The sequence below is a fragment of the Poecilia formosa genome, unplaced genomic scaffold (assembly GCF_000485575.1).
Source record: "Poecilia formosa unplaced genomic scaffold, Poecilia_formosa-5.1.2 Scaffold205, whole genome shotgun sequence".
Lineage (NCBI taxonomy): Eukaryota > Metazoa > Chordata > Actinopteri > Cyprinodontiformes > Poeciliidae > Poecilia > Poecilia formosa.
This window is the reverse complement of record NW_006800144.1, coordinates 1088065-1110970: the sequence shown is the minus strand read 5'-3', so window position 1 is coordinate 1110970 and position 22906 is coordinate 1088065. Positions and strand designations below refer to the sequence as shown.

At 41.5% G+C, this 22906-nt stretch overlaps 1 protein-coding gene across 3 annotated transcripts in view; it reads right to left on the bottom strand.

The window, feature by feature from the left end:
• The window catches only part of LOC103148447 (nucleosome-remodeling factor subunit BPTF), a 40725-nt gene that overhangs the window by 17425 nt on the left and 394 nt on the right, over nucleotides 1–22906 (bottom strand). For 2 of the 3 annotated variants that reach the window (XM_016679213.1, XM_016679214.1), the window contains exons 1-21: nucleotides 22353–22906; nucleotides 18741–19563; nucleotides 17148–17199; nucleotides 16883–17051; nucleotides 16127–16378; nucleotides 15743–15925; nucleotides 14768–14953; nucleotides 13955–14130; nucleotides 13618–13797; nucleotides 13307–13488; nucleotides 12974–13105; nucleotides 11185–11314; nucleotides 10577–10712; nucleotides 9667–9930; nucleotides 7249–9247; nucleotides 3958–4082; nucleotides 3537–3689; nucleotides 2348–2498; nucleotides 1351–1390; nucleotides 901–1126; nucleotides 667–816 (exon numbers count right to left, since the gene is read on the bottom strand). The exon at nucleotides 22353–22906 is cut by the window's right edge and continues 394 nt beyond it. In XM_016679213.1, the coding sequence (XP_016534699.1) occupies nucleotides 667–816; nucleotides 901–1126; nucleotides 1351–1390; nucleotides 2348–2498; nucleotides 3537–3689; nucleotides 3958–4082; nucleotides 7249–9247; nucleotides 9667–9930; nucleotides 10577–10712; nucleotides 11185–11314; nucleotides 12974–13105; nucleotides 13307–13488; nucleotides 13618–13797; nucleotides 13955–14130; nucleotides 14768–14953; nucleotides 15743–15925; nucleotides 16127–16378; nucleotides 16883–17051; nucleotides 17148–17199; nucleotides 18741–19563; nucleotides 22353–22906 (6263 nt within the window). The remainder of the gene's footprint in view (nucleotides 1–666; nucleotides 817–900; nucleotides 1127–1350; nucleotides 1391–2347; nucleotides 2499–3536; nucleotides 3690–3957; nucleotides 4083–7248; nucleotides 9248–9666; nucleotides 9931–10576; nucleotides 10713–11184; nucleotides 11315–12973; nucleotides 13106–13306; nucleotides 13489–13617; nucleotides 13798–13954; nucleotides 14131–14767; nucleotides 14954–15742; nucleotides 15926–16126; nucleotides 16379–16882; nucleotides 17052–17147; nucleotides 17200–18740; nucleotides 19564–22352) is intronic. The other variant, XM_007567229.2, reaches the window with a different exon arrangement.

Genomic DNA, 22906 nt, shown 5'->3' with positions numbered 1-22906 from the left:
GGTTCATATATATAATTTCCTTACAAAAACTCCTCATGTAGTGTATTTTTAGCTTCACTCAGCCCAAATTCACTAAAAGAATGCTATATTATGCCACTTTCAGCAATAAAATGTTTATTTTCTTACTTTAAAAAAGAAACTGAATAATTGTTTATTTCCATCTTTTAATGCATTTCTTGTATTGTATAAAAATGCTTAAGTGGATAAATAGAAAATCTGTAGAACATGCCAAATTTTATATCTAATTAATCGACTAATCGATTATTGTCAGTTGCAGCTTTATTGTGCACTAATCTAATTCATTGTGGCTGTAACAAGAAAAAATTTAAATTAAGAAGACGCTGCATATAAAGCGCTGCTACTTTAAAAACAGACTGAAAACTGTGCGACTAATACATGTCTCTCCAGCAGTCCCATATGTTTTAATCTGAGTTTCAAAATATACCAGTCATGTGGGGTTAAAAAAATCATTTAAAAAGAATGAAGACCTGCCCGGCATTTTTAAAGATCTGTGACCTTTTCTGGCACACTGAGCTGTTTACAGCAGCTGGCAGGTAATAAGGTGAATCTAACGAGCCGTCTGCGACGCGTCCTAGACGTCTCAGGTGTGGGCCAGTAGTAAAGCAAAGAAAAATAAACACGCGTGTGTCCGGAACGAAGCCGTACCTCCCTGCGTCGTTGGCACGTTGACTGTGACGATCTTGCTGTTTGCGGGGAGCGGCAGCTTCGCCGTCACGACTTTTCCGCTGGCCGAGGTCCCTGTGATGTGTAAAGTGTGCCCACTGGAAGTGGCGACCGGGGTCTCGCCGCCTGATCCTGAAAATTTAAAAACACACACAGTGTTAAAATCAAATCAAGACATTTATAAACAGAGAGGGTTTTTTTTTCCCTCCGAGTTACCTTGCGTGCTTTGACCCTGCTTGACCCAGGTGGCGAAGGACTGCTGGAAGTTTTTGTTCTGCTGGAATGTGACAGGACTGCCCATCTTGGTGGACAGCACCACCTTGGCAGTGGGGGTGCCCTGGCCGGAAATTGAGCCGACGATGACTTTGGGCGTGGCGGCAGGCGTGGCGGAAGTCCCGGCCGGCGTGGCTGTGACGGAGCCGGACTTCTGCTCGAGACGTTTCTGCGACGTGGGAGACCAAACGCTCAGCAGGAGAAACACAAGAACGTATAGAAAATATCTAGCGCGCAAATCAGAGATTTTAATCGGAGAATTATGTTTGGATCCCATCCAAAACCATATTTAGCCTTTAATGCCACCCACGTGAGCCGTGCTTCAGTTCATGGGTTTCTTTAATTGGCTTTGATAAAAATCAACCAACATGCCAGCTGGGGAAACAAACTTACCTTGGCTTGCTCTGCTGCCTGGGCCTTTTCTTTCTCCACCCTGTAAAATAAAAAAGTGTTCACAAACAATAAGAACTTCACAGAACTTCACTTCAGATTCAAAACACCTAAAAAGGTACATTTCCACTCAATCTTCTCATATAAGGGGTATCATTAGCGCCTGATTCTGTTATTAAACAATACAGCTGAAGTGATTCATCTGATTAATCGATTATTTAAATAATCGTGAACCAATTTAGTAATCTATTAATTGTTAACTGGAGCATTCGAACTCTAAAAAGACTATTTGGTGAAAAATAAAACACATTCAGGGTCGTATTTAAACCAAAACTGTACAAAATTTTGCATTTAAGACTAAATCAAATCTTTCAAATTTAGTATAAGAATGTTTTGTTACAGCATTTTAGGAAATAAAATGTTTATTTTCTTATTTAAAAAATGTATTGAATTATTAGTTTATTTGAATTTTTTAATCGTTTTCCATTATTGTTTAAAAAGGCTTAAGTGGTAGTAGGACAAATGGGCAGAATGCGCATATTTCTTTCTAAATCCGATTAATCGAATAATCATTAGAACAATCAATCACTAAAATAGTTGTTACAACAGAGCAACACCAAAAACAAACAGAAGACATGAAAAGAGGTGAATGAGAGACTTTTTCTAATATTTAATCATTGGCTGTCTAAATAAAAACATGAGGGCCTAAAATGGCTGGCTAAGTGCAGTGAGTGATTTGATTTTTTGATTCAAATAACAGCAAAAACACGGGGTTGCTCCTCCGTTTGGAATCAAAACAACTCACTTTCCTGGAATAGCTAAAAAAAAAAAAAAGTCATTTTATTAACAGCTGCATCTCCAAAAGGAGAAGAAACAGTTTCGATTAAACCCTTTAAACCTCATTTAGAAGCCTAGCAACACAACCTGGGGGCTACTCTGCTCACACAGCACTGGTTTTTGTTTTGCTGAAAGGATAATTGCCCCTTCCCGTCCCCCTGACCTTTCTGAAAAGGCCCTTATCTCCCAGAGGTCCAGTTCCTCCTCAGGCACCCATGTCTCGATCACCACTGGGCCGGTCTGCTTCGTGGGCTCGGGCTTCTTGGGACGCAAAGCGCTGGAGCGCAGACCTTTCCTCTGAGGAGTGTGTGTTTCTGGAACAGCGGACAGGTTGGGAGGGAAACAAAAAAAAAAAAAAAGATTATTGGAAGCATCTTTGCTTCAATATGTGGACGTAAAGTTCAGCTAAACATTCTCTCACACATATAATGTGAGATCAGTTCTTCATTGTTTTTCATTCAGTTCTTTAGATTCTCCAAACATTTTTAACAAGCAAGTGCTAAGAGTTAGTATGACATGTCAAAAAACTAGCTAAGTCTGGTGGTAGGGAAGCTGGGGAAGTCATCCAGCAACTTTCTGTGTTTTTGAGTTAAAAAAATGTTTAAAGTTGAGAGGAAATTTGAAAATATCACTAGGTAATTATGTGCTAGTGGAAGACATTATCTGTAATAACCAAGTATCAACTATAAAGTCTTAAAAACCCCTAAAATAAATAAAACGAGCAAAGCTTAGCCTGGTGGCCCGCCAGGCTTGTAATACACTGAGGGAAACCCTGACGTATCAGTGTATAAAAAGAACAAAAGACTCAAAAATGTTAAACTGTAAAATGCCTCCCATAATAAACTTAAAACTAATTATAAGTGTACTAATGGGTTTTTGGTTATTAACTAAAGGCAAAATGTATGTCAGTAATTTGCTTATTATTAGGAAATGGGAGAGGAATTCAATTGAAACAAGAGAGCCTGAAGCATGGCAAAAGAAGACAACATTTTATAACTTGGTCACAGCAGTTGATTTCCAGTTATTCCAGAAAATGTCTGACAGTTTGATATTTTGTCTCAAGTCATCTTGGGTCAGATGACTTGAGAGCAAAGTCAGCGATTGGCGGGTCTGTCACTGAATGATCAGAGTGCAGATTTTAATTCACAACTAGCAACTAAAGAAAAAAAAAAAAAAAAAAGAAACTCACTGGTTTAAGCCACAAATCACTTACATGTGCACAATATTTGCCCTGCTCTCTGGGAAGAAGAACCCCAAACTTGTTTATCAAAATACCAATCTCATCAACTCACGATCTTGCAAGACGACTGTGTAGGAATCAGTAAATGGCAAAAACAGAAAACGCAATTTACCTTTCGGCGTCTCAGGAACGCCGAGAGGGCAGATGATTTTGCGGATGCAATACTCTGAGCGGATGCCGTAGGGTCCCACGTCACGCCGCTTTATGATCTCGGTGGTGGTGATTTCGGTATCCGAGGTCTCTGTTGCAATGAGTGGGGATAGGGCTTTGGTTGGTATGGTGATGAGGACGAGACCCCCGCCCCAAAAAAAAAACAAAAAATTGGAGGAAATGCTCTCTAACACAGAAACAGTAACAGCCAACTGAATGTCTTGGCTGGTTTTTAGGTGAAAGTAGGAATAAGTTGGAGAAATCAGGTACTTATTACATATATGAGAGGTAATTACCAACAATTTACAAATCTCTAGAAGTTTGTTCCCTTTTTTTAATTTTTTTTTTTTTTCCAAAAACTGAGGACACATTGGAGGGTCTACCTGTACGCGTCGTGCCTACGGCGGCAGACGGTTTCACAGCCATGTCGTCCCACCTCAAACAGGCCCATAGGAGCCTCAACATGAGGCTCACTCCAGCCAGGGACTTCACCGTCTGCAGCCGGTACCTGGATCCAGCAGCCAGAGGAAGTGTTAGTCATCCACAAATGTGAGAAAACATTTCCAGTTGTCCAATTGACCAACATCAAAATTTCCATGATTTGCCGGTGTCGTAATGACTCCTTCAGAGTTACAGAAAACAAACTGCTGTACAATCACGTACATAACTGGAAGATGCAGATAAAAAAAACAGACTTCTGGGAATATCGCTGCCGATTATATTTCTGCCAAACCAACAGCGGTGGCTTTCATTTTTAATAAATACTTTCAAGCTCTAGTGGAAGTTTAGGATGGTTGCTCACTAAAAACCGTATCAAAGAACACTTATTTCACACAGTTCATTTAGTCACCGAAAATTTACGACAGGATGCCGTTCATCCACAGATAATGTCCAGAAGAAGGCATTAATCTTGCTCGGGCCATTATGGCCGGGAATTCTGTCCTGACAATGAATTTGGCTCTTGGACACTGTGATTAAAAACATCTTGAACATCTACAAAAACATGATTATCTCAGGGCTTTGAGTGCGGATGGGGTTTGGTAGATCTGCACATTCCCATGTGTGACCGCCAGTGGAAAAGTATGCACAGGCTGCAGGGTTTGGTCGGTGCAGAAAGTGAACGTGGTGACACCTCTCTGACCACCGGGTGATTCATGTCTGCTCCGAGACTCTGAAGCTTGGACAAAACAACCAGAGGAGCCTGTGTGACACGAGACTGGGAGCCGCAGTAGGCTCTACGGGCCAAAACCACAAACAGCAGATGGGAGGGAGGAGACGCGAATGATAAACTGACAGTGGATTCACCTTTCTGACACAACGCTTTATTTGCTGTATGTATAGCAGGTAATTTTAAGAGGGAGCCCTTTAAATGAGTGCATGAGTTTGTTATTTTTACAATAAGAGGAGCCCTTTTACTTTTTCTGATCTAAGCCTCAAGCTAGGTTTATAGTTGACAAATTGAACTGGGTGCAAAGGGGCAACTAGAGATCTCACCTGTTGCGATGTCTGGTTGTGCACTTCTGGATTTTTGTAAAGCTGGCTAAGTTTTGTAGTTGACCATTTAATTGCAGCGAAGAGGTGTCCCTTTAGTGAATTTGAACTGATAAGAGCTAAAACTATGACACTTGAGGAGTTTTGAGAAAAACAAATATTTACAGACAAAGGTGTTATCTTAAATGCAAACTTATATATATATATATATTGTAAAGTTTTAGCCTTTTCAAATAGTCGTTTATTTAGCTTGTGTATCCCAGTTGACGATTAATAATTGCTAAATTAACTAGGCTTCTTCAAGTTATATTGGCACTTGTTGAACCTGCGCAAGCGGAGACAGCGGTATTGCGTTTATCATTAGTGCCTAAGTTGGAGCCATATTCCTGTAAAATGATCCTTCAAAGAGGGTTTATATAAATACCAGTACAACTGCACCTGGTCTGCAAGAGCACTTTTCAAATCTTCCAGTTTCCATGAACGGTGCCCTGCGCGTCGCCTCCGCGCGCTGTCGCGGCGTGCACCTCAAAATGTTTGTATCTGGACGCGAATCGCGCGTGCCACCTTTCACGCAACGTGGATGACTTGGAAGGTGTTCTTGCAGAGCAGGTTCGGTTTTTATATGATCCTTCCTTGAGGGCTCGTTTTAGGAGAATATTGCACCGCCGTTCGTTGCATCAACTATAATCGCCAAACCGCTTGCTCGGAACACGCGCGCTCTACGCAAACTTTTAAAAGCGAATCGCGCGCGTCACTTTTAACTCTAACTTGACGATTTGAAATGCGTACCCCTGCATTTGCATTGATACAATCCCTCTAAGACTGTTCATCTTCAGAGCCACCGTCGTTCGTGTCAACTATAAACGTCACACCGCATGCTCGGTTCGCACGCGCCCAGTATAACTCGGTCATTTATTACCAGTGAAGCCGGCCATGTTTAGGGCAACACGAGCTTTCAGAAATGAATCCAGCATCACATAGCCAAAGACGTCGAGTTAGACATGTTTTCTGAAATGCCGCAACCAACTAGCAGTCGTTTTTACATCACACCCTGTGTTGTGAAGCCAGCTTAACCTTTCTTGTGGCTACATCTTGCTTGGCGTCTACGAAACACAACAGTTGTGATACAGAAGTAATATAAACTGCAACACCACTCTCATATTGTTGGACAACTGTACAGACAATCTAATTACAACTGTCAAGGGTGTTGATCAGTTTGAGCTGAAATACAAAACAGATTTGTGAAGATTTTCAGAGACAACCAGGCCTGGACTGAGTTATATTGAAACTGAAAGTGTGCTGTTTGGGGAGGTAACCTGTGTCTTTAGTCCTGTGGTTCCACATCCATCTGTTTCCCATTTATACATGACAGCCTTTTTCTTAATGTTCTGCAGTAAACGATACTGAGGATTAAGTTTTTCCAATTTTGTCATGTTGCAACCACAAACTTCAAAGTATTTTAGTTTCTTTTTTTTTTGCGACTGACCAACACAAAGTACTGTAATGTGTGAGGAAAATTATACAAAAATCTTGACAACTGCAGAGTACAAAAATCATTCAGTATCCCCAAACCAACACTTTAAAGGATCACCTGTCACTGCAATTACAGATATGATTACCAGATTTGGAAAATGAATTCAATGCCCATTCTCGTTTGCAAAGTAGCTCAAGCTCAGTGAGATTGAATGGAGAGCATCTGTACACGCACATTTTTCCAAACCTTGTCACAGATTCTTAGTTCAGTTCAGGTAACACTGAATGGGGTTAAATTACTCTTCATTTGGAGCTGGACTGGATTTTATGTAAGGTGAGTCACAGTAAAGGGGGCTGAAAATAAAAATGTCAAAAAGCCTAAGGAAATAAACTAAAGTTTGTGCTTTTAACATCACATGTAGAAAAGTTAAAGGGGTATAAATACTTCTATAAAGTACCGTATGCAATTAGAAAGATATTATCTGAATGATTTAATCTTACAAAACAGTAAAACAATCATATTGTTAGAAAAACATATACTAATGAAGTGTATGTTTTAAATGTATTTTCACAAAAAATGCATTGTGTGTGCAATGTGTACCTTAACTTCACTGAAAAATGCCTTCAGAGTGTGAAATGGACTTGGATGCCAGAAAAACAAGCTAGACAGAGAACAGTAAGTGATTCTTGACAAAGAGTAGCAGGTCTACCTCCAAGTGATGCCAAACGTAGGTCTGGGTGAAGGGTACGGCCAAATATCCTGAGCTGGCTTGGCGTTGTAACTGAACACCGGCACCTCGCGGAATCCTCCTCGCCTCGCCAGCACCTTCAAGTCGTCATGCGGCAGAACAAAGATGCTCCTCCGGGCGCTCTTGGTGATGAACTTGCGGTAAGAAGGAAGAGCTGTGTCGGAGCGCATCTTCTTCGTGCGCGAGAATTTGAGAAGGCGCACGCGTCCTTTCGTCGTCGAACACTCTTCGTGGCTCGTGGAGACAGACGACACTGTAGTTTTACCACCTGCACCAGATTCCCGGGTGCAGGACGAGTGCATCGTTCTCTGCTCCTGCACCAGTGTTTCGTTCTGGCTGTCTTCAGACAGACCGTCGAGTCCAGAGCAGCAAACTTTGGTCATTGTCGTTTTGGTCATGCTGGAAAGGGTCGAAACTGCGCTGCTCTTCGTCGTCACCACACCCGGGCTTTTCGCCGTCCTCATCTCCGTAGAGACTACTGTCGTTTTGGTGGAGGTTGTGGTTACCTGAGTGATGATGGTCTTGAATGGATCCGCTGACCCACTGTTGCTGTTCTCCTCCGCGAAGTCGTCACTCAGACTGGACTCCTCAGGTGAAGGAATGGGAGAAGGAGCCATTCTGATGATCTTCACGGCAGGAGCGCGTTTGGTCTCCTCGGGATAAAAAGCCGAGGTGCTGTCGTTCTCCAGATTGCTCCTGGCGTTGCCTCCAAACTTATCTGTGCTGTTCTCAAGCTTTGCCATCTTCGGCGGAGGGCTGTAATTCTGGTCCAGTGTAGTCATCTTTCCCTCTGCCTCAGAATCTGAATGTGCCTCTTTTCCTTTTAAAATGACCGTGGCGTTTACCGAGGCCAAGTCTCCGTTCACTAAAGGCTTCTGCTGTGCGCCATCTTTCGACGAGACCACCAGCCTTTGATCCTCGGCCTTCCCGATGCTGTTCATGTTGGGCTGGGGCCTGTCGGTGAGCACACCATTGTTCAAGCTCGTTACAGAGTTACTCAGTACGTTTTCGCCAACCAAACCGCCATTCCCGTTCACTTGAGGCACGGGCGAAATCGGCTTGGAAATGTCTTCCCCTATGGTTCCGTTGTGTCCAAAGCCCTGCGAGTTTCCTTGGGTCTCCTCTGGCCCAAAGCCATTTTCCTCTGAATGCGCAGAATCCAGAGAGTCTGAGGTTTTAACAGGAGAACCGTTTTCACTGGTATTTTGGTCGACAACACGTGGAAGTGTTGTCACAGAGTTGGACTCTGCATTTAAAGAATGTTCCGTCTTGGTTACATCGGATGCAACACAGGCTGTTTGTTGCCCTAAAGAGCTATTAGACCCCCTCACTTTTTTCTCTTGCTCCTCCGACTGCTTAATAGCTTCTTGTCCAGAACCTTCAGAGCTGTTTTCTTTATGCCCTGTAGTCCTTTCCTCCAAGTGATCCTGGAGCATGGAGGCAGTTTGACTTTGTGGTGAACCTTCACCTGTACCTGTATTGCAAGTGTTTTTGGGGCTGCAGTTCGACACAGAGGAAGGAGAAGGATTAAAGAGTTCAGTCACACTCTCTCCTTCCTCTGGTCCTCCGGCTCTTGTTGCCCCCGTTTGTGCCGTAGAAAGTTTCTCTTCCACTTTCACAGCTTCCTTGTTTACAAGTTGTGTCTGTGCGAGATTCTGCGGCTTGAGCGGCGACCGAGGCCGGATCGGAGTGCTTGGGATGGGGGCTGAACAAGGAGAAGCCGGCGCCGGTGCCAGCGGTCTGGATGCGGAAACCTGCTGCCTCTGCTTCTCTTCGATCGTGTGCTGCTTCACTCTGCGCTCCAGCAGGCTGTCCAGCTTGGAGGTCTTCACTTTCTTCTTGTAAGCAACGCGGGTGAGGAAGCCCTTGCTGACGTCTACGACGTCGTAGTTGAAGGGGCGCTGAGAAGGGTCTGAAGGCTCCTCTTTTATGGCAGCTTTGTGCTCCTGAATACAGGACTCTGCAAGAGACAAATGCATTCACACTTCAGCTTAAGTTTTACACCTAGCTGGATATCTGTTAAAACAAATACATTTTTATGTGTTGTGGCCTTTCATCCACACCAAAACTCTCATGCGGATGAAAACTTTTCTGAATCCCATTCGGTGTGTACGATATTACTATTGATTCTTAGAAAGACCCGGCTATGTGTGGAGAATATACAATAATATGCAATATCTTTGTAAAAAAGGGTAATATAAAGTTTTTTGTTTCATTTCTATCTCTCTGATTAGTGTTTCAACTGATGGAGATATGTATATTATAATGCATATGAAGAACTCCATATGCTACCCTTGCTGCTGCTAGCATGTAGCTGTTTTAAGACTTGTCACTGCGGTAGTTATAAAACGTCGAAAGCTTTGGAGAACAATGCTATACTTTGTTCCTTTGACGCGGAGTCTGTGGGATCCCCTTCCATCTTTACAGGTGAACCTGCTGGCTTCTTTTCTTCTGGTTCTTCGTTCTCGTCTTGCTCCATCCTCTCCATAGATTCTGCGTCTTCCGCAGCTTTTCTGGAGAGACTCGTGGAGTCTTGCTCCTTGGTTTCACTGCTTAACGCAGGACCGTCCTGAGCTCCCGATCCAACTAAACTGGGTCGTCGGCTCAAGTCCAACAAGGTACATCTCTTGCCCAGTTTAGCATCTATAGAAAAATATGAGAGAATGAGAGATCATGTTCCAGAATGGATTTAAAAAACTGAATCATTCGAAAGGTTGAACTTTAACAGCTTAGCAGCAGAGTCCATATGTTAATCAGCTTAAACAAAAAGCTTCAAAATAAGTCGGAGGAGTTGTAACACCACCAGACTCTGCCCTGCAGAAGCATCGATAGTCCTTGTGCCTTTCCCTATATACAACAACCACAAACTTTAAGATGTTTTATTGGTGTCACACAATAAAGTAATGCAGAAGTAAAACAAATCTAAAAAATTAGAAAACATTAAACTTTAAAGCAGGGATTGGTTATAAAACAATGTTCCAAGCTCAAAACATCACATAAAATCCCAATACAACACATTAAGTTCGTAATATGACAAAAAGTGAACAAGTCTAAGAGGTGTGAATACTTTTGCAAACTAGAAAAGCAAGAATCCTTTGAAGTCTAATGTTCTCATGAAATAATTTTTAAAGTTGACATAGATGAGAACCTTTTCAACGCCTCTCTTTTATTAATGATGCACATAGGCACCAAGAAAGAGTAAGAGTTTGCATCCGAGCAACATATTCAACAAGTGTTGACCATTTTTTGCATAAACCAAAGACTCTGGGGTGAAAGGGTTATTTCAGACCTTCCAGTTCTTTGCGGTAGTTGGCGTTGGTGTTTCCAGGAAGCTTTGGGGAAAACCGAGGTACGTAGGTCTTACTGATAAAACTCCAACCTCCGTAGCCTGTAACACGATACTCCTCTCCCTTCTGCTTCCACACCTACATATGGGACGTAAAATGAGGAAAAACATCAATAAAAGGAAGAACAAGAAGCTCAACCGATCAAGTGAAATGCAAGGAAAATTCTCTGTGAAGCAAGAAAAACAAGTTTTCGTACACAAAGCTTAAATGTTCAGAGATTAGTGGTATATTTAGTCCAAATTGCTCAGGGAAATGACTCACAGCAGTGTTTGACCTTCTATATCAAAGAGCCCTTGATGGTCACATAAACCACATTATTTCCTACCAGATTGACTCACTCTAAAGTCATTTAACATATGAAGACTTCAAAAATATTTTGACTCAGACAACAGATGAGACGACATGGGTGGAATATTTTATCGTACGGGTTTTGGTCCGACTTCACCACAAATAAAAGAGTAAATTGACAGCACAGAATCTTAACAAGCATTCGATTATTAAGGACTCAACCAACTATCAGTACACCCTTAATTAAGCCAATGTTAACTACCTGGTGCTTGATTGGAAAGGTGTACTTGACCCAGGTTGCTTGTTGCATTGTCTCCTCGTCCTCCAGCTTCTTTTCTCTCTTCTTCACCTTCTCTTTCTCTTCACGCTCCATGGACGTCATGCGGTTCAACCTGAAAGTGTTTCACATTTTACTAATGAACGGAAAGCATGAAGATGTCTGGTTGTACCTGACAGAATATTTCTTAAAAGACAAGAACGTGAAAGTTGAATTGTGAGATTTGTCATTGTGTGCAACACACACTTTAATTTAAACAATTTAAGTTGCAGAGGTCCCGGTCCCGTACGCCGATTCTACAATACGAGACAATAACATTTACTCTATGAAGTTCGAGCAGAATCAAAACCTCAGAAGTGACATAGGAGGAAGGACACAATGAAGGAAGTAGGATAGTAAACAAGGACAGAAGGAAAAGGAAGGAAGAACAATGTCAAGTAACATAATGAAGGAGAGAGTGGAAGAAAAAAGAAAATGAAAAGAGAGGGAGGGAGGAAATGACGTAGGGCACAACAAGGGAAGGAAAGAATGACAAGACAAGAAGGAAAACAAGGAAGAAAAAGGAAGCAATGAAGGAAGCAAGGAATAAAAGGACGGAAGAAACAAAAGGAAGGAAACTAGAAAAAAATAAGGAAAGGAAATGTAGACAAAGGAACAGGGAATGAAGTCAGGAGAAGAAATACAAATCATTTCCCATACATTTATGATCCTTACTAATCCAAAACTCTAAAGTCACTCTAGACGGCGTTGGAACCCTGTTTAACTCAAACTAACGAGTTTGACTCTCATTTAAAATGAGAACCTGGTCTTCTGTTTAAAATCCCTTTTATGAAATGCAGTTTCTCTCACTACTATCTCGATATTCAGAGTTGGGATGAATAAACACATCCCGGTCCTAACCCAATGAGGGCCTGGACAATCACCTCTATGAAAGGGCCCTATGTCACAGGAGGCGTAGAGGCAGAGTCGGGTGGTGCTGGTCGGGGACGTGCAATCAAAATATTATGCCTCACAGCTAGGGTGGGCCTTTTGAACGGATCTGGTTACCGTCGACTTTGCCCGCTAAACTCAGTGAACATACCCTGTGTACATGCACTGAATGCTTACTTAGGCTTCTGGAGCTTTTGAAGGTTTGGTCAGCTAGTTTAAGAAATAGTTCAGTAATGAGGAGGTGTGTTCTTGTTACGAGGATGTCTTCCTAAATTAGGCTTTTCATAAACTCAGAAGATGCAAAAATGAAATATTGTTTTCTACATGTTCAGCGGATGTCCTTAAGTAGTTTCATGAAAGATTTACACACATCCTGGACACATACAGCACTGTTAGGCTTGAGCTCCTTACTGGTGACAAATCATACTAAAACTTCAAACTAGAAACACTTTCTATTAATTAGGATGACAGAAAAAAAATGCAGGTGAGCACTGCAGGTCAGCTGGATGAAAGAGGGCACTATGCTTCTTTCTCACTTACAAAAAAAAAACTGTCAGAGCAGATAGCCATACCGATTAATTAGCTGATATCAACTTGTTTAGCTTATATTGCATTATGAAAAGTGAAAAGGTGTAATATTCTGTGTAGGGTTGAAACAATTAATCACGATTAATTGATTATTGAAAACAATGTTCAAATGATTTAGTAATCAATTAATCGTTAAGTGGAGTATTCAGACTCAAAACAAACAAACAAACAAACAAACAAAAACCCAAAAAATTCCCTGAAACTCTGGTACTTTTATCTGTACTCCAGGCAGGTTCTGTGCGTAGTATTTCTTTACCTGGTATGACCCAGTGAGTCTTTCCAGACAGGCAGCATCGCCACAGGTTTGATGGCACACTCCAGAATGGCCAGGGCCAGAGCAAACTCTCTGGCCTTACTGCACATCTGAACTGCTTTGATCCAGTTGGTCCTATGAAAAGAAACACTAAAGATCAATTACATGATCCTAAATTCTAAGAGAAATTATAATTAAATTTGGCTATAAACACCCAGGTTTTGATTGTGTCTCTATTTGAACCTTATTTGTAAGCTAAAGAATTAGATTGATACTCACAAAGTCTCTTGTTTTGTTAAAAAAAAGAAAGAAAAGTAATCTTTTTCCAGTTTTTACCTGTGTGAGGCCCAGTTTGGATGCATGAAAGGAGACGGAACGTTGTTCTCAAGCTGGATGATGGTGAGTCTTAACGTGGAGATGGTCAGAACCTTAGAACCATGAATGGACCCGTTCCACTTGAACTCTCCTGCTGGTGTCATACAAAACTTATGGGAGAGATGTCGCCTCTTGTCATGGTCCTGTCCAGATTTAAACAAAAAAGAAAGTTAAATTAGAGATGCACTAATCAACCGGACATAAATCAGAATTTGACATTTTTTCCCCTTTGATCGGGAAACAACAGCTGAAATGACGAAAACGCCACTTGCCTCTCTGTGCTGGTGCTTGTTGAGGGCCAAGGCGTTGGCGCTGTACTGGTTATGATAGACGCGGTACTTCCCCTCCTGACCCAGCTTGAAGAACTGGCTGATGGTTCCCTTCATCACCACCTCCTTGCTGCTCCGTGTGCTGACCCGGGTGATGTCGCCCTGGGCGTTCACCACCAACACCTGCAGAAACAACCGCAACCTTAAAAACACTATCGCAACAACCGCAACTCTCACCTTTCATGAATTTAAACAGATTTTCTTTCCCGTGATATTCTACTTCAAAGACATTCTTACATAAAATATGTCGAATCATATTGCTCCCATGTTTGAGTCTGACCTCTTTGCCCTCCTTAAAGCCCCTGTTGGCCTCATGAACAGCAGCTGCGACCTGTTGACTCTTCAGCTGGCTCAGCTTGCTCTCTGGGTTCCTCAGGCGCGTCACCATGCGCGTCGCTGAGGACCTCTTACTGCTGCCGCCTGCCGTCTCGCTGTTGGTCGAGTCTTTGCTGTCCCCTAGAAATGCAGTGAGCAGTTTTAGTCAAAGAAATAAGAAGGTCGACGTAGTAAAACATACTGTTTTGTATTGTGAATACATGAATTCAGACAGTAAAAAGCTTTCATTGCAACATTTTGACAGTTATTATGTAGGGATGAAACGATTAATCGGATTAATCATGATTAATCAATAATTGAAATAATCATCAACTAATTTAGAAATCAATTAATTGTTAACTGGAGTATATGGACTGAGGGAAAAAAAAGTTATTTAAAAATGGTACAAAATATATACACATTTTAATTAAGATAAAAACACCTATGTCTATAAATATGTTTCACCCAAAACTCCTCGAGTGGCGTAGTTTTAGCTCTACACTCTTCAATTTTACTAAAGGAAAGCTGTGTTGTTGCATTTTAAGCAGTAAAATGTTTATTTTCTTATTTAAAAAAAAGGAATGCATTTTTTATTTGCATCTTTTAACGTATTTGTAATATTGTGTAAAAAAGCTGAAGTGGTTAAATAAAACAATCAGCAGAACGTGCCGATATTTTGTATCCGATTAATCGGCAGAATAATCGATTGCTAAAATAACTGTTAGTTGCAGCCCTATTATTAAGCATGATGCTTTGTATGGCTTTATAAGCGACGGACCTGCGTCATCGAGGCTCGCCAGGGATGACTGGGATGATCTATCAGCCAAGTCTGGGGGCTCCGGGCCCCTGGCAGCGACGGCAGCTCCTACGCTGCTGTTGCTGTTGTCTTCACAGGGTTGGGAGGGCTGACTCAGGCTGGGGACGCCGTCACCACTGACAGGCACTGAGTCAGATGCTGGGTTTCCTTCACGCAGTAGGAATTGGGAGAAAAAAAAAAGGCTATTAGCACTGACTGATAAATGGTATACATGTTGAAACAGGTAGCAGATTTGATTTGATTTTTTTCATTTTACCCAGAATAATATCTAATTCTGCACTGGCATTGTTGCAGTGCACATTTTAATAATAATTAAATGTATAAGTTATTTCTTTCATTTTATTTCATTAGGTGCAATACCACAGCTTGCTTCTTAACAAAAACTTTTTCATACATGGTTTATAGCTTTTAGTTTAGATCCTTTTTCATTGTGATTTGATTCTTTTTTTATTGTGAGTTGCTCATTGCTGCTGTGACACATGAATTTCTTCATGTCAGGATTAATAGAGTGCATCTATCCATCTGTTTAAGAAGAGAATCAATATATTAAAAATGCAATAAAAGAGTAAGCAAGGAAGTAATATACTGTCAGTGAAAAAAGACACTTTCTCATGCCAGTAAAAATTAAGTTAGGCTTTGGCTCCCTCTGCTGAAACCTTTTGAGTATTGCATCACAACAAATAAGAGGGAAGACGAGGATGGAGTAAAAAGGGTTTAAGAAATTTCAATTTGAGCTCTTCCTCATGATACTGACTGTGGAAGTAAAACATTTTCCAGAAAAGCTCAAAATGAATTTTATTTGTTTTACAGCTAAAACAATACTCTCATAGATGATTTTTTTTTTTTTTTTTAAAAAAGAAGAAAGCCAAGAGTTAATTTCTTTTGTGGAGTTCCAGATACACTAAGAAAATAGTCCTACTTAAACTTAAACTGTACCTTCGGTTTTGTTAGGCGCCGACTCAAAGACGCATCGCTCTAGCCGAACCTCCACAGTGGAGGACAGGCCGCCGCTCCCGACGGAGGTTTGTGAAGGAGAAGCTGTCGATGGGATCGATGGTACATCCCCGACACTGCCGCCGCCGCCGCCGTCTTCTTGGCTGGAGGGCGGAGCTTCACTTTCTGTAGAATAGCAGCAGAAATAATGTGAAATGTGAATGTTTCATGAAGGTGATGAAATATGAAACTGCCAATAAAGAAAGAATAATATGGCCAAATTACACAACATCAGGTTAAGCTATATTATCCACTACTACTCCATTATCAGACAGCTACTAAAACAAATTTGGTCCTACAAGAGTATTTTCTTTCTAAAGCACCTACCGCTGCTCTTCTCTCCGTCGTTTTTTTCCTGTGCGGCCTCCTCTTTTGTTGACTGGTCTTCCACTGACCGCTCTTTGGCCTTGCCGTCCTCCTGTTCTTCATCCTTCAGCTTGGCCTCCTCTTCTCCCTTCTCCAAGTCTTGCTCCTTCTTCTGTTTCTCCAGCCGCGCCTTCTGGGCCTCTTCGGCCGCCCGTCTCTTCACCTCCTCCAGCTCTTCCTCCTTCTTAGCTCGCAGTCGCTCCAAGATTTCATCTGAGTGGAAAGAGAGAAGGGAAATAATATTAAGAAACGGTCAAATTGAAAGTCCAGAAAGGAAAATCTGCTAAAAAGGTGAAGGCTAGTATTATTTTTTTTTAAATCAGCTGCTTAAGAGAACTGCTCCCATGCTAAAGCCAGCAGGAAAAGTGATCTGCAGTTATTGTTGTAATATCAGTTTGCAGTAATAATGTGCTGCTTGGAACCAAGGGGATTATTTTGTGTGTGTGTGTTTTTTTTTAATTTAGTGCAGAAATATTGCTGACAAGCCAGAGGGAATAAACTGTTCAATTATCTTTTTCTTTAGTCAAAATGAAGCTATGTCTGTGGACACAGGAAGTTTCACCTCTTGGAAATATAGGTTAAGGAAAAAAAAAAAAGGTTTTCTGTGCATCATAAGAGACAGAGAGATTGAGAGAACATACCATAAATTAAATAATTTAAGAAAAAGACAAGAAGAATCATAAAGTCCACCAGCTTGTGGAGTTTCCCGTTCTTTACCATTGGCAGCGGTGAGGAAACACTTGTTGTTGCCGCGAGCCTTGTTGGTGAGGTCCTCGGTGATGTCCATGTGGGTGTGCACCTCGTCCCTTATCTCCTCCAGGGCTGCGTACAGGTCGGCCTCCCAGTACTCTTTATCCAGCCGGTCGATCAGCTCGGCCAGCTGGACCTGGCAAACGCAGAGTGGAGGAGACTTAAGCAAGATGGCCTCCGCGCTAAAAACAAATACGAACTTCTGTACGAGGGGAAAAACCAGAGTCTCTACCTTTGTGCTGTAGTACCAGATGGCTTTGTCTTCTTGCTCGCCGTCCTCCTCACTGGAGACGACAGTTGGATTAAAACAATATTATTTTTTCATTTATATTTGTTTATAGAACGGTGAAATGGTAAATGGCCTGTACTTGTGTAGAGCTTTATCAAGTCCACAGCTGAAGTCCACTGCTCTATTTTTTTTTTCTTTGAATTATCCGCCACCAGAGGTTCACTGAGCATCATTCATAGTTTATCTTTGTAAGGAAGTTTGTTTACCTGTTTTTAAATTAAATAATGTATATTGTTCCCAAATGTAACAAATTGTACATCCTTTTCTTAATACCTCAGAAGATGGGTCAGACTAACACTGTTGTGACAAAAAAAAGGTCAGAATGAGATGATTTTCCATTTATTAGCCCTGACTGGCGATCAGGAGGCCAAATACTGAAAAAGCTGACATTTTGTTATTTAGTAAATGCACTAAAACAAAGAACTCTCACTTCCATTTGTCGATTGAAGCATCAACCAACAGCATGTTCTTAGCCACATTTGTTTTAGTTAGGAATATTTACTTTAATGTCTAAAGTGGGTTATATTTGTTGTTCATGTTTTGTTGGACTCAAAACTACAGAGTCCACCAATGAACTGGCAGCAAAATGTAGTCTAATGTCCTTATTGGAGCCCTTTGGTATTGGTCAGAAGAGGCCGATTAGTGCATCTCTAGTTGTTATGATCAACGGAGGAACAGCACATTAATACTTAAAAAAAAAAATAAAGTTTTTTTTTGGCGTCCTCCTTTTTCAACTATAACAAAAAGCAGAGAGAGGTTCATATGTTTTGATGTACAGAAGGTAACCGTTTTCTGTTTGTTTAAAGCTACTCCATCAAGCTAAGAACCTGCAGTAGATTATTCCTAATTGGCCAACAGTCCCTAAAAATCTCAGAATGGAAAAATCCAACCTTGAGGAAAACCGGATGCCCTGTTAGCCAGAAAATTATGGGAAACACTGAAAGTTTTTGGAGACTCTTGCCTTGCACACATCTGCTCCAATCTCAATTTCCAAGAACTTTACGCAGCTGGATACAGCAAAACAAAAACATAACCCGAACATTAGTCATACCGCTGGCAGATTTAGGTTTAAAGTATTTAATTTTTCCAACATGTTCTTGTATGAAAGGTTCATTGGAACGGCTGAGTTAAACCAGATCATATCAAATCATTTTAGACGTGGCATTTTAAAAACTAAATGTAATTTTTTTTTTTTTTTGTTCAATATTTTACTGTCGTTTTGACAGAAATCCATCTAATTTCCTATCAAAAATAACGTTTCTGGTAAAAGGAAAGTAATTTTAAATCACGTTATTTGTCAGTGTTTTTCTTGGCACCTTAACATCAAAAATCTGCGAGGTGTATGCATAATTTTGCTGTTCAGTTTTGTGTTTAGAATATTTTCGTTACCAAAATGTATTTCTGCAAGTAGTACTAATAACTTTGATGTGCTTTGATACATCCTACTTACAGTGTGCAACATTGAAATCATTGTCTCTTCTGAATCCTACCTGAATTTAGAAAACAGATCGCTGCTCATGAACACTGTGAACTTACACAACAACCCGGCGATTCAAGAACCAGTATTTACGATGGTGCCGGTCAAAGCCAACTGGCAGCTGACGGAGAAAGGGCTTGGTCTTCTGCAGTTCAGGCACGCAGTCCGCCACGCCGGGCACCTTGTGCGCCACGCAGACCTCGCACTGCCACTCGTCCTCCGGCACTTCCTGCAAGGGAGGCTTCACACACTCCAAGTGATAAACAGCCGAGCACGTCTCGCAGCACAGCAGATCGCCGAGCCGGTGGCACACCCTGCAGTGGTCGTCGTACGCAACCACACCTTCCGACATCAGCTCCTCGCGGGCGATGTTGGTCGCCAAGAAATGGTCCACCAAAAACTGGAGGACTTTCACTTTGCTCTCCAGCGTCTCGTACGGGTAGTCCTCGTTCTCCAGGAAGGGCAGGATGTGGCGGTATTCCGAGTCACTCTCGCAGTACGCCCGCACCACCTCCGGCCAGGTCATGCCGTCCACAAAGTACAGCGTGGAGTTAACCGAGTCCTTGACGTCAGCGGGACCGAACGTGGTGTTGGACGTGTCCTCCTCTCTGAGGATCGCTTTGAGCAAAGAGATGTGGGTCTCAGCCAGCAGCGTGCACTGCTCTTGGCTGGACAGTGCCGTGCAGAAGTCCTCGAAGCGGAACGGCGAGAGGCGCAGCACCGTGCCGAAGTTGCGCAGCACCTCGTAGACGGCGGACACGTTGAGGAGCTGCGAGGTAGAAACCAGGAGGTCCTCGGAGGACTTGGGAAGCTCCAGGGGGGGAATGTCCTTTGCCTCAAGAAGCGGAGAGCGAGGCCGCGGAGCGCGACTCCTTTTCCGACCTGCAACGAGGAAAAAGACAGTCGTCAGGAGGGAGAACGTTTGGATGCAATACCAAAGGTAACCTTCTTACACACTGCAATACCTGAATGCTAAGGGCCTCTTCATACATGCAGCAAAATCAATGAGTGATTGCAGTTGCCTTAGTTACATTTTAATAAACAGGCAAATGCTGAAAAAAAGAAAGCCTTTCACAATAAGGAATAACTAAATTAGCCGCTAAATTAAAATGAACTCAAAACTTTTCATTTGGATGATTAATATTTTTTGAAAGGCAATTTTGTTAACAGAGATCAATGCTTCTATTTGTTGGACTGTAATGTTTGTTTTCTGTGCACTAATTGGTGAATAAATAAATAAATAAAGAGACTTCATAATCCATTTATGTTTGTTTTTGTTTATTTATATTTAAAATATCTTCCAGATTCAGTGCTAAGTGTTCTTTACTAAATTAAAGTATGTTGATATTTGAGAGGGTGTACTTGCGTTATTATGACATTATTATTGTATTACTTGAAAATGGTCTCAAAACAACATTATTATCGTTTATCGCAATCATCTCTGGGACAATTTGTCATTCAGAAAAATTTGTTATCATGACAGGCCAAAAAAAAAAACAAAAGTGAGTCACATCAAAATATTCTACAGTGTCTTATGGGAGACAAAGTAAGAGGAAACAGCTATCTATATAGCAAAAATAACATCATTGTTATTAAAAATAATTAAAACTAACATATTTCAGTATTTTCCAAGTCAGGGCCCCGATCAACTGTGTTACCAAACAGTTGAGATGAGTTTATCACCTAATTTTATTTATCACCTAAGCATGAGCTGGGCTAAAAATACCCCCCACCTGCCGCTGAGTGTTTTAGTCTTTTATGGATGAGAACAGAGAAAGTGATATGCTGCAGGTGAGACTTCACAGAAAACAGGAACATTTATGCCAAACAGGCTGGAACAAAACGATGCATCTTCTCTGCAATTTCCATAAGTAAAATGTGTCTCAAAATAAAAGATCTGATTAGACGCCTAATAAGACTGTTACCCGTCTCCACTGATACTTTTGATTCTTCATAACAAAAATTTCAGCCAAAAGAAATATGCCAGTCAAAATAAAACATTACTTTAAGTCTGAATCTGTCAGGTGAATGAATAGTTTAAGCCCACCTGTCAATATGCCCTTCATTAGATATTTGAATGTAGTAATAAAGGTGGGTGCAACCAACCTTTGTGGCCTCACTGCTGACGAAGGCAATTCTTTTTCAATAACCATTGTGGTTTAAATAATATTCTCATAAAGTCATGATACTCGAGTATGACAAGGCCTGTCACGATAAACAATAAATCAATTAATCGCTTGCTAAATTAAAGCAAGCTCAATAATTTCTATTTTCATGATTTATCGTTTCTCTTTTTACTAAAAACCAGATGATAAAAGTTTTCAGTCTCAACTAGCCCTTTTTTGGAGGACAATTTTGTTTATAGAGACTTCAAATTTCATTTTATTTGTTGTTTCTGTTGTTTTGTTTACTTATTTTAGATATTTTAAATGTTCTCCATTTAAAATATCCGAGGTCCAGTGTTAGAATTTAAAGGTTATTGACCTTCAACAATGTGTTCTTGCATTTTTATGCCATTACCATTACATTACTTGAAAATGGTCTCTAAACAACACTATCGCAATTTATCGCAATAATTTCTGGGACAATTTATCTTCCAGCAAAATGTGCTATCCTGACAGGCCTAGGTATAAATACATAAACATATACATCAAAAATATAAAAATAAATCAGACATCCTGGTCACGCTGGAACGGGAGAGAATATGTGTAATCCCTGAACCATTTCAAATGCATCTAAGCCTGTGGTGAAGTGTGACAGAAAGAAAACAGAAATCACGTGTCGCAGAAAAATTATTTAAAAAAGGATTTAGGTCACAGAAAACTCATTTGTAATTACTTGATGTAATTACACATAGTAAATACCATATTACGTAAAATAGTCTTAATTACGCTGCTGCACCTTCATCAACGCAAGTGTCCATAACTGTCCACGTGAAAAAGGCAAGCTTTCACACAGTCACTATGGTTACGGTGCGCCGCTTTATAAATTAGAGGTTGCCACATGTGGGGGGGAAAAAGATGCCCGGCTTTAAATATCGTGTATAGAATCAAGCCGTCCATAAAACTGAATAATGGAATCTAAAGCAAAGTTCGTAACAGTATGTACTGTTAGGTATTGTGAAAATAAAATTATAGCGAAACAATTTTCTACCCGTAACACCTGTTTTGCGAAGTGTAATTAAGTTTTATTAAGAACCTTAAATGCATTTAAATCTGTAAGCTAAACTTAGAAACAACGCCCAGAGAATTACTACGCTGCAAAATATAAATTTCAATAAATAATATTTACTGTATATAAATCTATGGAATGCATATAAAGTGTAGGAGAGAATTCATACATCCCGTCTCTTCACGCTTATGTAAACATATTAAAGACGACGCGCGAGCGAACGCGAAGTAAAATCAGCACGAGCACGTTCACTTTCAAAACAAAAACAAAACATGTGCTGATTTGACAAAAGTTAAAAATACCGAAACCCCTCGGAGAGTGGGGTCAGATTTGTAGGATAGCGGACCGTAGAGCACACGGTAAACAAAGGCCCGTTTCTGAGTGCCAGCTCCATTTTGAACAATGCGGCTTCGTTTCTGTTTTGAGCTAAAAATAAAATTTACACTTTCAGTGCTGCAAACGTGCTCTCCTTAACTGCGTGCACTTGCAGACCTACGTACCTGGGGTGCTTCCGAGCGTGCTGTGGCTTCTGAAACTACTCTCAGTACAGTAGCTGGCATCCTCATCATCTGGTAGGTCCTCCAGATAGTCAGACTCGTTTCCCAAGGCCTCCTCATCTTCTAGATCCGACGACGGATTGTCGTTCAATTCGTCTTCGTCAGAACGGTAGCTTAAATTATCATCCTCCTCGTCGCTGTTGTCGTCGTAGACCACCTTGGTTTGAGGTCGCCTCACTCCGCCTCTACTGCCGCGGCCACCTCTGGACCCCCTACCCCTTCCTCTGCCCCGCGATGCCGCTGCAGCCGCTGCTATGGAGGCTCCAACTTTCCTACGGCCCCGCGACGAATGAAAGTTCTCTCGGCCGGAGATATCAGTATCCACCTCCACGGAACCGATGCTGCAAACACCGCCACTTCCTCCTCGTCCCCGGCCCCGTCCTCTGCCTCTTCCCCGTCCACGCATCCCTCTGGTCCTGCCACCCCGAGAGCCCCGGACTGGCCCCGGTGAGCTTTCCCGCATCACGGCTGCTTGTTTGGGCGGCCTTCCTCTTCTC